This window comes from Salmo salar, chromosome ssa12 (assembly GCF_905237065.1).
Source record: "Salmo salar chromosome ssa12, Ssal_v3.1, whole genome shotgun sequence".
Classification (NCBI taxonomy): Eukaryota; Metazoa; Chordata; class Actinopteri; order Salmoniformes; family Salmonidae; genus Salmo; species Salmo salar.
The window spans coordinates 84629386-84642987 of record NC_059453.1 but is presented as its reverse complement, the minus strand read 5'-3'; the positions used below and the strand labels follow the sequence as shown (position 1 = coordinate 84642987).

The window sequence follows — 13602 nt, the reverse complement described above, 5'->3', positions numbered from 1 at the left end:
CAGACACCCAAAAGGCTGGATCTATGTCCAAGGATGGAACTTTTGGAATCATTAAGATTCTCACCAAAAGAATGGCACTTGCTGTTGATAAATATGGCATTTCTTTAATAAGGATAGGGGATGAGAGAGAGAGAAGGGAGAGTACAGACTGGTTCATCAACTCATAAACATGCATGGACTGATTCATTGGGAGACTAGGATTGATGAATAGATAATTGGTTTTTGTGGACAGACTCACGGTTTTGTTGGGCCAGTTGTACTTCTCAAAGATGTCCTGTGCACGATCCTCTCCTCCATCTGTAAACATCATTATCATCTTATTGCAGCCCGCCCTCGGGGCACCGGTATCCTGTGGAACAGAGAGAGAGAGGGAGAGGTTGATAGAAAGGGAGAGGAAGAGGGAGAGGGAGAGATACAGAGACAAATACATTGAGAGAGTGATTAGTGAGAGAGAGAGAGAGAGAGAGAGAGAGAGAGAGAAGGAGAGAGAGAGTGGGAGGGAGAGGGAGATAGAAAGAGTTACAGAGATACAGAGAGAGATACAGATAGAGAGTGATTGGTGAGAGCGGGGGGAAACAGTCAGGAAAAGGAAGAGGACACAAACTATATAGACATTATAAAGTATAGCCTCTCCATCCAGGTAATCACAAAAACATGGTGTCTTGGTTCATCACAAGAGAAAAGAATGCTTGAGCAAAGTCTGGCTTCCAGTTCGCTTTCGAACAGCTGTAGAGTCTATGTTCTAATATGTTAGCTAATGTATAACCTGCATGTACAGTGCACAATACATCCACATATATGGGATGGACATATCTCTGTCTGTGTAGGGTAATTTATCCTGTGCCGTTGGTTAAATGTGTTCCGTGGCCAGGCGTTGGTTAAATATGTTCCGTGGCCAGGCGTTGGTTAAATGTGTTCCGTGGCCAGGCGTTGGTTAAATGTGTTCTGTGGGCAGGTGTTGGTTAAATGTGTTCCCTGGCCAGGCGTTGGTTAAATGTGTTCCGTGGCCAGGCGTTGGTTAAATGTGTTCCGTGGCCAGGTGTTGGTTAAATGTGTTCCCTGGCCAGGCGTTGGTTAAATATGTTCCGTGGCCAGGCGTTGGTTAAATGTGTTCCGTGGCCAGGCGTTGGTTAAATATGTTCCGTGGCCAGGCGTTGGTTAAATATGTTCCGTGGCCAGGCGTTAGTTAAATGTGTTCCGTGGCCAGGCGTTGGTTAAATGTGTTCCATGGCCAGGCGTTGGTTAAATATGTTCCGTGGCCAGGCGTTGGTTAAATATGTTCCGTGGCCAGGCGTTGGTTAAATGTGTTCTGTGGGCAGGCGTTGGTTAAATGTGTTCTGTGGGCAGGCGTTGGTTAAATGTGTTCTGTGGCCAGGCGTTAGTTAAATGTGTTCCGTGGCCAGGCGTTAGTTAAATGTGTTCCGTGGCCAGGCGTTAGTTAAATATGTTCCGTGGCCAGGCGTTGGTTAAATGTGTTCTGTGGGCAGGCGTTGGTTAAATGTGTTCTGTGGGCAGGCGTTGGTTAAATGTGTTCTGTGCCCAGGCGTTAGTTAAATATGTTCCGTGGCCAGGTGTTGGTTAAATGTGTTCCGTGGCCAGGCGTTGGTTAAATGTGTTCCGTGGCCAGGCGTTAGTTAAATGTGTTCCGTGGCCAGGCGTTAGTTAAATGTGTTCCGTGGCCAGGCGTTGGTTAAATGTGTTCCATGGCCAGGCGTTGGTTAAATGTGTTCTGTGGCCAGGCGTTGTATAATGTGTTCCGTGGCCAGGCGTTGGTTAAATGTGTTCCGTGGCCAGGCGTTGGTTAAATATGTTCCGTGGCCAGGCGTTGGTTAAATATGTTCCGTGGCCAGGCGTTGGTTAAATGTGTTCTGTGGCCAGGCGTTGTATAATGTGTTCCGTGGCCAGGCGTTGGTTAAATGTGTTCCGTGGCCAGGTGTTGGTTAAATGTGTTCCGTGGCCAGGTGTTGGTTAAATGTGTTCCGTGGCCAGGCGTTGGTTAACATACTCTTGTGATATGCATTGAGTTCTAGGCGTAGCCCCCCTCCTATCCCTCCTCCCTTTCTCCCTACCTCTCCTACCCCAATCTGCCTGCTTGACAGCTGCCCTTTCTCCCTTCCTCTCCTACCGCAAACTGCCTGCCTGACAGCTGCCATTGATACCCAGGCCAGCGGCATTTCACTCTGATGAAGATGCTAATAAAGATAAATAATATTCCCACAATGACACATTTTTATTACACTTCTGACACTAATCATGGGGAATACAGCAGACACTGATTAAAAGGCCTTTTTATTTCTCCATCTTCTGTGTGGGGAGGCAGACTGGGCTATAGGCTGGGCTATAGGCTGGCCTATAGGCTGGGCTAGGCTAGGCTAGACTGGGCTATAGGCTGGGCTATAGGCTGGGCTAGGCTGGGCTAGACTGGGCTATAGGCTGGGTTGTAGGCTGGGCTAGGCAAGGCTGGGCTAGGCTGGGCTAGACTGGGCTATAGACTGGGCTATAGGCTGGGCTAGGCTAGGCTAGACTGGGCTATAGACTGGGCTATAGTATGGGCTAGGCTGGGCTAGACTGGGCTATAGGCTGGGTTGTAGGCTGGGCTAGGCAAGGCTGGGCTAGGCTGGGCTAGACTGGGCTATATACTGGGCTATAGGCTGGGCTAGGCTAGGCTAGACTGGGCTATAGACTGGGCTATAGGCTGGGCTAGGCTGGGCTAGACTGGGCTATAGGCTGGGTTGTAGGCTGGGCTAGGCTGGGCTAGGCAAGGCTGGGCTAGGCTGGGCTAGACTGGGCTATAGACTGTGCTATATGCTGGGTTGTAGGCTGGGCTAGGCAAGGCTGGGCTGGGCTGGGCGCTTGGCTTTGTGCCTCTCGGCCCACCAGAAGAATATAAAGTGTCTGTGGCTGATCTCTCTCTCATCAATCATCCCATCAGAGCCCATAAGGACCAAAGTCTCCTATAATATATAGGAGTATAGAGAGCTGAGCTGAGGCAGCACCTGTGTAGACAGACAGACAGACAGACAGACAGACAGACAGACAGACAGACAGACAGACAGACAGACAGACAGACAGACAGACAGACAGACAGACAGACAGACAGACAGACAGACAGACAGACAGACAGACAGACAGACAGACAGACAGACAGACAGACAGACAGACAGACAGACAGACAGACAGCAATGCCTGCCTGGTTGCCTAGCCCACCATCGCCATCATCCCACTGCAGTGGCAGTTCCTAATCAGACTGACTGACGATCTAGTGGCCCCTTTGGGCTCCATTCAGATGAGGCATAATCCTCTGATTGTCTAAAGAGTGGCTTGGTAGCACAGGGTCAATTCCAATGTCAATTGGGATGTCAGTATGCTAATTAGCATGTCTTATACCATGGGCATTTCATGGAAGACCTAACCTAACCTATCACCCTGAAATAAACCCCAAAGAGCGTGACTGACTGCTGGCTCTTAGTCTTACATTGAGTAGCTGTTCAAAGGCGAATTGGAAGCCAGACTTGTAGTCAGTGGTTCCTTTGGCTTGCATGTGCATGATAGACTCCTTGAAGATCTTCTTGTTTCTCATGTTGGCCTGGACCAAGGTCTTAAAACAGGGGACGACAGCATCAGCCTTCTCGTTAAACTGTGGGGGGGGGGGACAAATAACAATGAATAATTGTCAATTTAATGAGTCTGGATGTGACCACGCTGCTCGCTCACTGGCATTGAGGGCTACTCCATCTGTAGTGTGTGTTGGGATGAGGAGGGGGATGTGGGTTGCTCTATGCCACTCTGGCAATAAACATTGATAATTACAGCTTTCCATACAAAGAACAGGTGCACCTGGAATTCCAATGCAAACCAAGAACAAACGAAAAACACCCAGCCAAGGTAATGTCATCTAGATCTCATCTCCTCTGCTAAATTAAAATTAGTCCCGGGCTGTGTGTTTGTCTGTGTGTGTGTTTGTGTGTCTGTGTGTGTGTTTGTGTGTGTTTGTCTGTGTGTGTGTTTGTGTGTGTGTGTGTGTCTGTGTGTGTGTTTGTGTGTGTGTCTGTGTGTGTGTTTGTGTGTGTGTCTGTGTGTGTGTTTGTGTGTGTGTGTGTCTGTGTGTGTGTCTGTGTGTGTGTTTGTGTGTGTGTGTGTCTGTGTGTGTGTTTGTGTGTGTGTGTGTCTGTGTGTGTGTTTGTGTGTGTGTGTGTCTGTGTGTGTGTTTGTGTGTGTTTGTCTGTGTGTGTGTTTGTGTGTGTGTGTGTCTGTGTGTGTCTGTGTGTGTGTTTGTGTGTGTGTCTGTGTGTGTGTTTGTCTGTGTGTGTGTTTGTGTGTGTTTGTCTGTGTGTGTGTTTGTGTGTGTGTGTGTCTGTGTGTGTGTTTGTGTGTGTGTTTGTGTGTGTGTCTGTGTGTGTGTCTGTGTGTGTGTTTGTGTGTGTGTCTGTGTGTGTGTTTGTGTGTGTGTGTGTCTGTGTGTGTGTCTGTGTGTGTCTGTGTGTGTGTCTGTGTGTGTGTTTGTGTGTGTGTTTGTGTGTGTGTTTGTGACAGACAGACAGAGAGGTAAACAGTGAGCAGTGTGTCTATATGTGATTCGCATCGAACAGCAATACCTGTAATGTCAGGTTTTTAATGGCCTTTCTTCTTGAAAGTCAACTTTCAATTCTGTTGACATTTTGAAGACAGAATGATGGCATAAAATAGGTTAAACATTTGGTGCATGAAAATCTGACATTTCCTTCTGTTCGTGCAGTTTGATATTTACAGTTTATTGGTAAAAACTAGAAAAATAACACGAACTATAGTATTCCTTGTCACAGATTATGATCTCGTAACAAAATGACAAGAACACGATGTAATGGTCCCGTTGAAGGTTATACTGTATTGGAAATCAGAAGAGTTTGTTCAATCAGATTAAGATAGAAGAGTTGCATTACAAAACGTTATATATCCTAGATGAGACAACCACATATCACAGTCAAATATACAAGAAACTAACATTCAATTCCAGCTAAACAATGGATAAATAGTGTTTTGCAAACATTTTTTTTTTTCATACACATCTAAAATCTATGAATAAAAAAATCTGAGAACTGTAATACTTTATACACACATTAAGCTGCCCATAATCAATCATTTCTGATGAGAAAACATAAATGTGAATAATTGGTGGATATAGCGTTTTGGAAATAAACTCTTCAGTAGTTGTGCTTGTAACAGGGCAGTGGAAGGCAATTTGGTAAATAATAATAATGGGAATATTTGACTGATCAAATGCAGTGTTTGAATTACAATTGTTTTACTGTAACAACAATGATTACTGTTGGTGTCTACAAACCCTATCATACTTTATAGGCAAATAAAGAGACCCGCAACCAGACACCAGGTACAACCATTTTCTTTCCTTCCTACTTCCAGAGCTCTTATTTTCTTTAAAGGGGTGGAAATCAGCCTCGTTCCCACCCAAATCATCACGCTAATTTCTGCCTCTTAGAGCTGGGATTTAGAAACATACACTGACTAAGACCACTGGATTATGGAGGATTAACCACCCAAGTCTCTAAACAGGGTTACCCTGCCAGTGTGTGTGTGTGTGTGTGTGTGTGTGTGTGTGTGTGTGTGTGTGTGTGTGTGTGTGTGTGTGTGTGTGTGTGTGGGGGCGTGCGGGCGTGCAAATGCGTGCAAGTGTAGGCTACCCATGTATGCAGTGAGTCAGATAATGCAGCATTCAATGGAAAACCTAAGAAGCAAGGTAGGGAGACTGTTGGTGAGATAAAGACTGGCACAATCACACATAGACTGGGGGTTGCAACATTGTGAGATTATAACCATGTGGGAAAGTAATAGTTTTTACAGTATATGTAACTATGCATACATTCCAGCAAACCGGGAACATTCCCAGAACAGTGTAGGTATATTACAAGAGATAGGTTCCTAAAACACAAAATATGCTCAGTTTTATCAAATAGTTTGTTTATATATTTTTTCATACTTAAAATTCTAAATCAATATCTAAATGATCCATAATATGACCATCTTAAATCAATTCCATATGTCAGATAGGTTCCCAAAACACTAAAACTGTCCAAACTGACAGTCAGATAATGTTTGTATCAGGGTGCACAAAACATTCCTTTGATGTTGCAGGAACATTCACAGAACAGCCTTTCTGAGTACTTTAAAGGTTCCAATAACATTTCATTTGGTTGTGGGAACAGTGTGGGTACATTACAAGAGATAGGTTCCTAAAACACAAAATATGCTCAGTTGTGATGACATTCATACAATGTTTAAGTTAGGTTGCACAGGACATTCCCTTAATGCAACACGGAACCATGCATGAGAGCACCAGCTGTTCTGAACAACTGTATGATCATGCTCTCCGTAACCGATATGAGTAAGACCTTTAACCTGTTTGGGATAGGGGGCAGTATTTTCACGACCGGATAAAAAACGTACCCGATTTAATCTGGTTATTACTCCTGCCCAGAAACTAGAATATGCATATAATTAGTAGATTTGGATAGAAAACACCCTAAAGTTTCTAAAACTGTTTGAATGGTGTCTGTGAGTAAAACAGAACTCATATGGCAGGCCAAAACCTGAGAAGATTCTATATGGGAAGTGCCCTGTCTGACCATTTCTTGGCCTTCTGTAGCCTCTTTATCGAAAATACAGGATCTCTGCTGTAACGTGACATTTTATAAGGCTTTCATTGGCTCTCAGAAGGCGCCAGAACGTGGAATGATAACTCTGCAGTCTCTGGGCGAAAAACAGTAGGGTTTTTGGAGAGTGGTACTTCTGAGAACAATGGCACTGGTGCGCGTGTGCATGTGACGACTCCATTTTCTTCTTTCAGTGTTTGAACGAATACAACGCCTCCCGGTTGGAATATTATTGCTATTTTACGAGAAAAATCGCATAAAAATTAATTTTAAACAGCGTTTGACATGCTTCGATGTACGGTAATGGAATATTTGGAATTGTTTTATCACGAAACGCACCGGCGCGTCACCCTTCGGATAGTGATTTGAACGCACAAACAAAACTGAGCTATTTGGATATAACTATGGATTATTTGGAACCAAAACAACATTGGGTGTTGAAGTAGAAGTCCTGGGAGTGCATTCTGACAAAGAACAGCAAAGGTAATCCAATTTTTCTTATAGTAAATCTGAGTTTGGTGAGTGCCAAACTTGGTGGGTGTCAAAATAGCTAGCCATGATGGCTGGGCTATCTACTCAGAATATTGCAAAATGTGCTTTCACCGAAAAGCTATTTTAAAATCGGACACCGCGATTGCATAAAGGAGTTCTGTATCTATAATTCTTAAAATAATTGTTGTGTTTTTTGTCAACGTTTATTGTGAGTAATTTAGTAAATTCACCGGAAGTTTTCGGTGGGTATGCTAGTTCTGAACAAAACATGCTAATGTAAAAAGCTGGTTTTTGATATAAATATGAACTTGATTGAACAAAACATGCATGTATTGTATAACATAATGTCCTAGGAGTGTCATCTGATGAAGATCATCAAAGGTTAGTGCTGCATTTAGCTGTGGTTTTGGTTTTTGTGACATATATGCTAGCTTGAAAAATGGGTGTGTGATTATTTTTGGCAGGGTACTCTCCTGACATAATCTAATGTTTTGCTTTCGTTGTAAAGCCTTTTTGAAATCGGACAATGTGGTTAGATAAAGGAGAGACTTGTCTTTAAAATGGTGTAAAATAGTAATATGTTTGAAAAATTTAAGTTTTAGCATTTTTGAGGTATTTGTAATTCGCGCCACTCTATACCATTGGATATTGGTGAGGCGTTCCTCTAGCGGAACATCTGTCCCTAACTTAAACAGGTCTTAATCAGGCGTCCTGGTAATCCGTCCGGCCCAGGACGCCTACTCAAGTGTCTTCACTGACATTCAACCTCTCCCTGACCCAGTCTGTAATGCCTACATTTTTCAAGCAGACCACCATAGTCCCTGTGCCCAAGAACCTGTAACAGCGCCTCTCGTAGGAGTGAGGTGTGTAGGAAGTCAGGAGCAGGAGAGCAGATAAGTTCCAGTGTAATACAATGTTTATTCAGGTGGTCCTGAAAGCACAACACAAACACAATGGGAATAACCGCACTAACGTCGTCGCCACCCACAGGGATGGAATTGCGCACACGGAGGAGAAACCTCGACTCCGCAAACTAAAGAGCAAAATGCACACATATACCGTAAGAAACAAATCAAATCCCGTGGTGCAGGCACGCACCCCTTACAAGCACAATACACAGCAATAATCCCGCACACAGCCTAGCCTGCAGCGGGGTGTAATAAACCCACCGAAATCAACTAAACTAAACACAGGTGTGAAAAACAAACAGAACTAAACGAAAAGGAAAATAGGATCGGTGGCAGCTAGTAGGCCGGCGACGACGACCGCCGAGCACCGCCCGAACAGGGAGAGGAGCCACCTTCGGTGGAAGTCGTGACAGAACCCAAGGTAACCTGTCTAAATGACTATCACCCCGTAGCACTTACCTCTGTAGCCATGAAATGCTTTGAAAGGCTCACATCAACACCATCATCCCAGACACTATGGACCCATTCCATGACCCAATCTCTATTGCACACCACACTGCCCTTTCCCACCTGGACAAAAGGAACACCTACGTCAGAAAATGCTGTTCATTGACTACAGCTCAGCATTCAACACCATAGTGTCCTCCAAGCTCATCACTAAGCTAAGGACCCGGGGACTAAACACCTCCCTCTGCAACTGGATCCTGACCCGCCGACCCCCAGGTTGTGAGGGTAGGCAACAACACATCTGCCACACTGACCCTCAACACAGTGGCCCTTCAGTAGTGCGTGCTTAGTCCCTTCCTGTACTCCCTGTTCACCCACGACTGTTTGGGTGACCGCGCATGACTCCAACACCATCATTAAGCTTGCAGACGACACAACGGTGGCAGGCCTGACCATTGACGACGATGAGACAGCCGAAAGCGAGGAGGTCAGACACTGCCAGGACAACAATCTCTCCCTCAACGTCAGCAAGACAAAGGAACTGATCGTGGCCTACATGAAACGGAGGGCCGAGCACACCCCCATCCACATCGACAGAGCTGTAGTGAAGCGGGTCGAGAGCTTCAAGTTCCTCGTGTCTACAACACTAAGGACCTATCATGGTCCAAATAAACCTACAGAGTTGTGAAGAAGGCACAACAATGCCTCTTGCCCAGGGGGCTGAAAAGATTTTGGCCTGGCCCTCAGATCCTCAATCAGTTCTATAGCTGCACAATTGAGAGCATCTCGACTGGCTGCATCACCGCTTGGTATGGCAACTGCTTGGCATCCGACCGTAAGGTGTTACAGAGAGCAGTGTGTACGGCCCAGTACATCACTGGGGCCGAGCCCCCTGACATCCAGGACCTATATACCAGGCGGTGTCAGATGAAGGCCCTAACAATTGTCAAAGACTCCAGCCAACCAAGTCATAGACTGTTCTCTCGCAAGCGGTACCGGAGTGCCAAGTAGGGACCAAAAGGCTCCTGAACAGCTTTTACCCCAAAGTCATTAGACTGCTGAAAAGTTAATCAAATGGCTACCAAGACTATTTGCATTGACCCCCTTTTTTTGCACTGACTCTCTTGCACTGGCTCTATGCACACTCACTGGACTCTACACACACACTCACACATACTACACACACACTACACACACACACATGCTCAACACACAAACACACACATCCATATTGATGCCACACACACACACACACACACACACACACACACACACACACACACACACACACACACACACACACACACACACACACACACACACACACACACACACACACACACACACACACACACACATACTCTTTCACACTCTTCACATATGCTGCTACTACTCTGTTTTTATCTATCTGATTGCCTAGTCACTTTTACACCTACCTACATGTACATATTACCTCAGTTACCTTAACTATCTCGTACCCCTGTACATTGACTCTTTGTATATAGCTTTGTTATTGTTATTTTACTATTTCCTTTTTTTAAATTTTGCTAATTGTTCTTACCTTTTAACTCTGTATTGTTGGGAAAGGACTTGTAAGTAAGCATTTCGTGGTAATGTCTACACCTGTTGTATTTGCTGCGAGTGACAAATACAATTTGATTCGATTCGATTTGATTTAATGTTATAAGAATGAAATAAGTGAGTTTTGTGAACCATGCATGAGAGCACCGTATTTGTTTTAGGTTTAACATAATATTCCATTCATATTCATGCAATATACATTTGACCTTGTCATGGAGGTCTTCAGAACATTTACAAAATGCTACAGTACCAGTCAAGGGATTTTCTTTATTTTGACAATTTTCTACATTGTAAAATGGTAGTGAAGACATCGAAACTATGAAATAACACACATGGAATCATGTAGAAACAAAAAAGTCTTAAACAAATCAAAATATACTTTATATTTGTGATTCTTCAAAGTAGCCACCCTTTGCCTTGATGACAGCCTTGCACACGCTTGGCATTCTCTCAACCAGCTTCTACTGGAAGGCTTTTCCAACAGTCTTGAAGGAGTTCCCATTAATCTTGCAATCTGAGGTGCAGTTAACTCTAATTAACTTATCTTCTGCAGCAGAGGTAACTCTGAGTCTTCCTTTCCTGTGGCGGTCCTCATGAGAGCCAGTTTCACCATAGCACTTGGTCTTTTACCTAATAGGGCTATCTTCTGTATACCACCACTACCTTGTCATAACAAATGCATTAAGGAAAGAAATGCCACAAATTAACAAGGCACACCTGGCAATTTATTTTCATTCACAGGACATGTGAACAGCATTCAATCATACAAATACAACCATATGTTTAACACTTCATATGTTGACAATCTGCCCATGTGGGCTTTGAACCTGCACTGTTTGGTTCCCAAACCAGGTCACTTATCCTCTGCACCACCAGGGAAGTGCTCTAATGGCTTCTTTTATCAGTATATAAATATGGGGCAGCAGGTAGCCTAGTGGTTAGAGCGTTTGGCCAGTAACCGAAAGGTTGCTAGATCGATTCTCCGAGCTAGGTAAAAAGGTAAAAATCTGTTGTTCTGCCCCTGAACAAGGCAGTGTTCCTAGGCTGTCATTGTAAATAAGAATTTGTTCCTAACTGACTTGCTTAGTTAAATAAAAAAATGTTAAATGTAATATAGCCATGGCTGTATGGCCAATCAGGAATTCCATGTTTCCTTTTAAACCTTCTTAGACATAACTAACCCAGGAAAATACTGGTAACTGGGTTGATCACCATCACTTCCCCATCCTCTTTATATGCTGCGTACTTCTGTGTCCATGTTTACAAGGTATCCAAGACTATGAGTGCTGATCTAGGATCATGAAAAATAAGCCAGGGGGAACATATCAAGCGTCTCCAAACTAGAAATTATATTGGGTGTTTTTCTTAAAGTTGAATAGTACATTTTTACACAATGTATTTTTATATAGTAAAATATTGTTTGTGTTTGTATGATTAAATGCTGTTCAAATGTCCTTGTGTCTCTATATCTGTCACGGCTGTCGAAAGGACTGGGCTGTGGAGGCGCACTGGAGGCCTGATGCGTGGGACCGGTACAGGTGGCACCGGTCTGATGACACGCACCTCAGGGCGAGTGCACAGGGTATACTGGACCGTGGAGGTGCACTGGAGATCTGGAGCTTATGGCTGGCACAACCCGTCCTGGCTGGATAACCATCGTAGCCCGACAAGCGCGAGGCGTTGTGACAGGTCGCACAGGTTTGTGTTGGCGAACTGGGGGTACCGTGCGTAGAGCTGGCGCAGGATAACCTGGGCCGAGAAGACGCACCGGAGACCAGGAACGCTGAGCAGGCATACTCCTTCCTGGCTGAATGCCAACTCTAGCACGGCACCTGTGAGGAGCTTGCACCGAGCACACCGGGCTGTAGCTGCGCACTGGCGACACAGTGTGTATCTCAGCATAACGTGGTGCTTGTTCGATCACTCGCCCCCACAGTAAGCACGGGGAGTTGGCTCAGGTCTCCAACCTGACTCTGCCAATCTCCCCGTGTGCCCCCCCCCCCAATTTTTTTTTGGAGCTGTCTCTCGCACTTGCCTAGTGGTTTGTATAGCGCCTCATAATAATGCCGCTCTGCTTTAGCTGCCTCAATCTCCTCCCTCGGACGGCGATACTCCCCAGCCTACCTCCAGGGTCCTTTTCCGTCCAGAATTTCCTCCCAGGTCCATCTCTGTTGCTCCTGGGCACGCTGCTTGGTCCTTTGACGGTGGGTGATTCTGTCACGGCTGTCGAAAGGAGCGGACCAAAGTGCAGCGTGGTTGTAGTTCCACATTTTATTAAATCCGTGAAACCTTACACAAATAACTGAAAATGACAAAACAAACCGTGATGCAGAGAGAAACAAACACTACTCAAAATATAATCACCCACAAAACCCAAGAAGAAAAAACCCTACTTAAATATGATCTCCAATTAGAGACAACGAGGACCAGCTGCCTCCAATTGGAGATCATCCCAAACAAGCCAACATAGAAATACAAAAACTAGAACCTAAAAACATAGAATTAGAAAACATAGAAAACACAAAACACCCCCTGTCACGCCCTGACCTACTCTACCATAGAAAATCACATCTTACTATGGTCAGGACGTGACAATATCACCGACAATACAGTCCTGTGCAACCCAATTTAAACATTGTATGAATGTCATCACAACTGAGCATATTTTGTGTTTTAGGAACCTATCTCTTGTAATGTACCCACACTGTTCCCACAACCAAATGAAATGTTATTGGAACCTTTAAAGTACTCAGAAAGGCTGTTCTGGGAATGTTCTTGCAACATCAAAGGAATGTTTTGTGCACCCTGATACAAACATTATCTGACTGTCAGTTTGGACAGTTTTAGTGTTTTGGGAACCTATCTGACATATGGAATTGATTTAAGATGGTCATATTATGGATCATTTAGATATTGATTTAGAATTTTAAGTATGAAAAAATATATAAACAAACTATTTTATAAAATATTTGTTTTGGCATTTACTACTAAAGCCCATAGAAACACATTGAAAAACATTCAGAAATGGCAAAAAGAACAGTCAAAAAATGTATTATAAGAAACAAGGTTTTGAAGTGTCTGTCCTTTATTACTCTGATAACGTTTCTTAAGACCTGCATAAAACACATTAATAATGGATTTCTTTATGATGGTATATATTGAATTCATTTATTCAAATAGACACCCACCCACCTCGGGCCATGTCTACTCCCACTCCTAAACTTGCCGGCATGTGCACGGGAGATATAAAAGGCTTATCCCTGCAAGAACGTGTGTGGTGGTTTATTTCTGTATTATCAAATTAGGAGAGACAAACCTTTCACACAAGTCAGAGTTATACTTAAACTACATCTTTAATAATAAGAGCTTTGCAAAAGCAATGACTTTCAACGATTCACCATTTTCTAATGATCCGTTGAGAGTGACAACACAATGGCTACTGAGACCATTTATAGCAAAGATCCACCCCCTAGTCGACATAACAAACCACAGATATTAGGAACAGTTAACAAAGTGAGACTTTATAA

At 44.1% G+C, this 13602-nt stretch overlaps 1 protein-coding gene across 4 annotated transcripts in view; it reads right to left on the bottom strand.

Annotated features, from left to right (window-relative positions):
- Positions 1–13602, bottom strand: part of LOC106566000 (voltage-dependent calcium channel subunit alpha-2/delta-2) — a 329019-nt gene that overhangs the window by 109874 nt on the left and 205543 nt on the right. For all 4 annotated transcript variants that reach the window (XM_045691870.1, XM_045691873.1, XM_045691872.1 and 1 more), the window contains 2 exons: positions 3476–3637; positions 239–349 (listed from right to left, as the gene is read on the bottom strand). In XM_045691870.1, coding sequence (XP_045547826.1) covers positions 239–349; positions 3476–3637 — 273 coding nt within the window. The remainder of the gene's footprint in view (positions 1–238; positions 350–3475; positions 3638–13602) is intronic.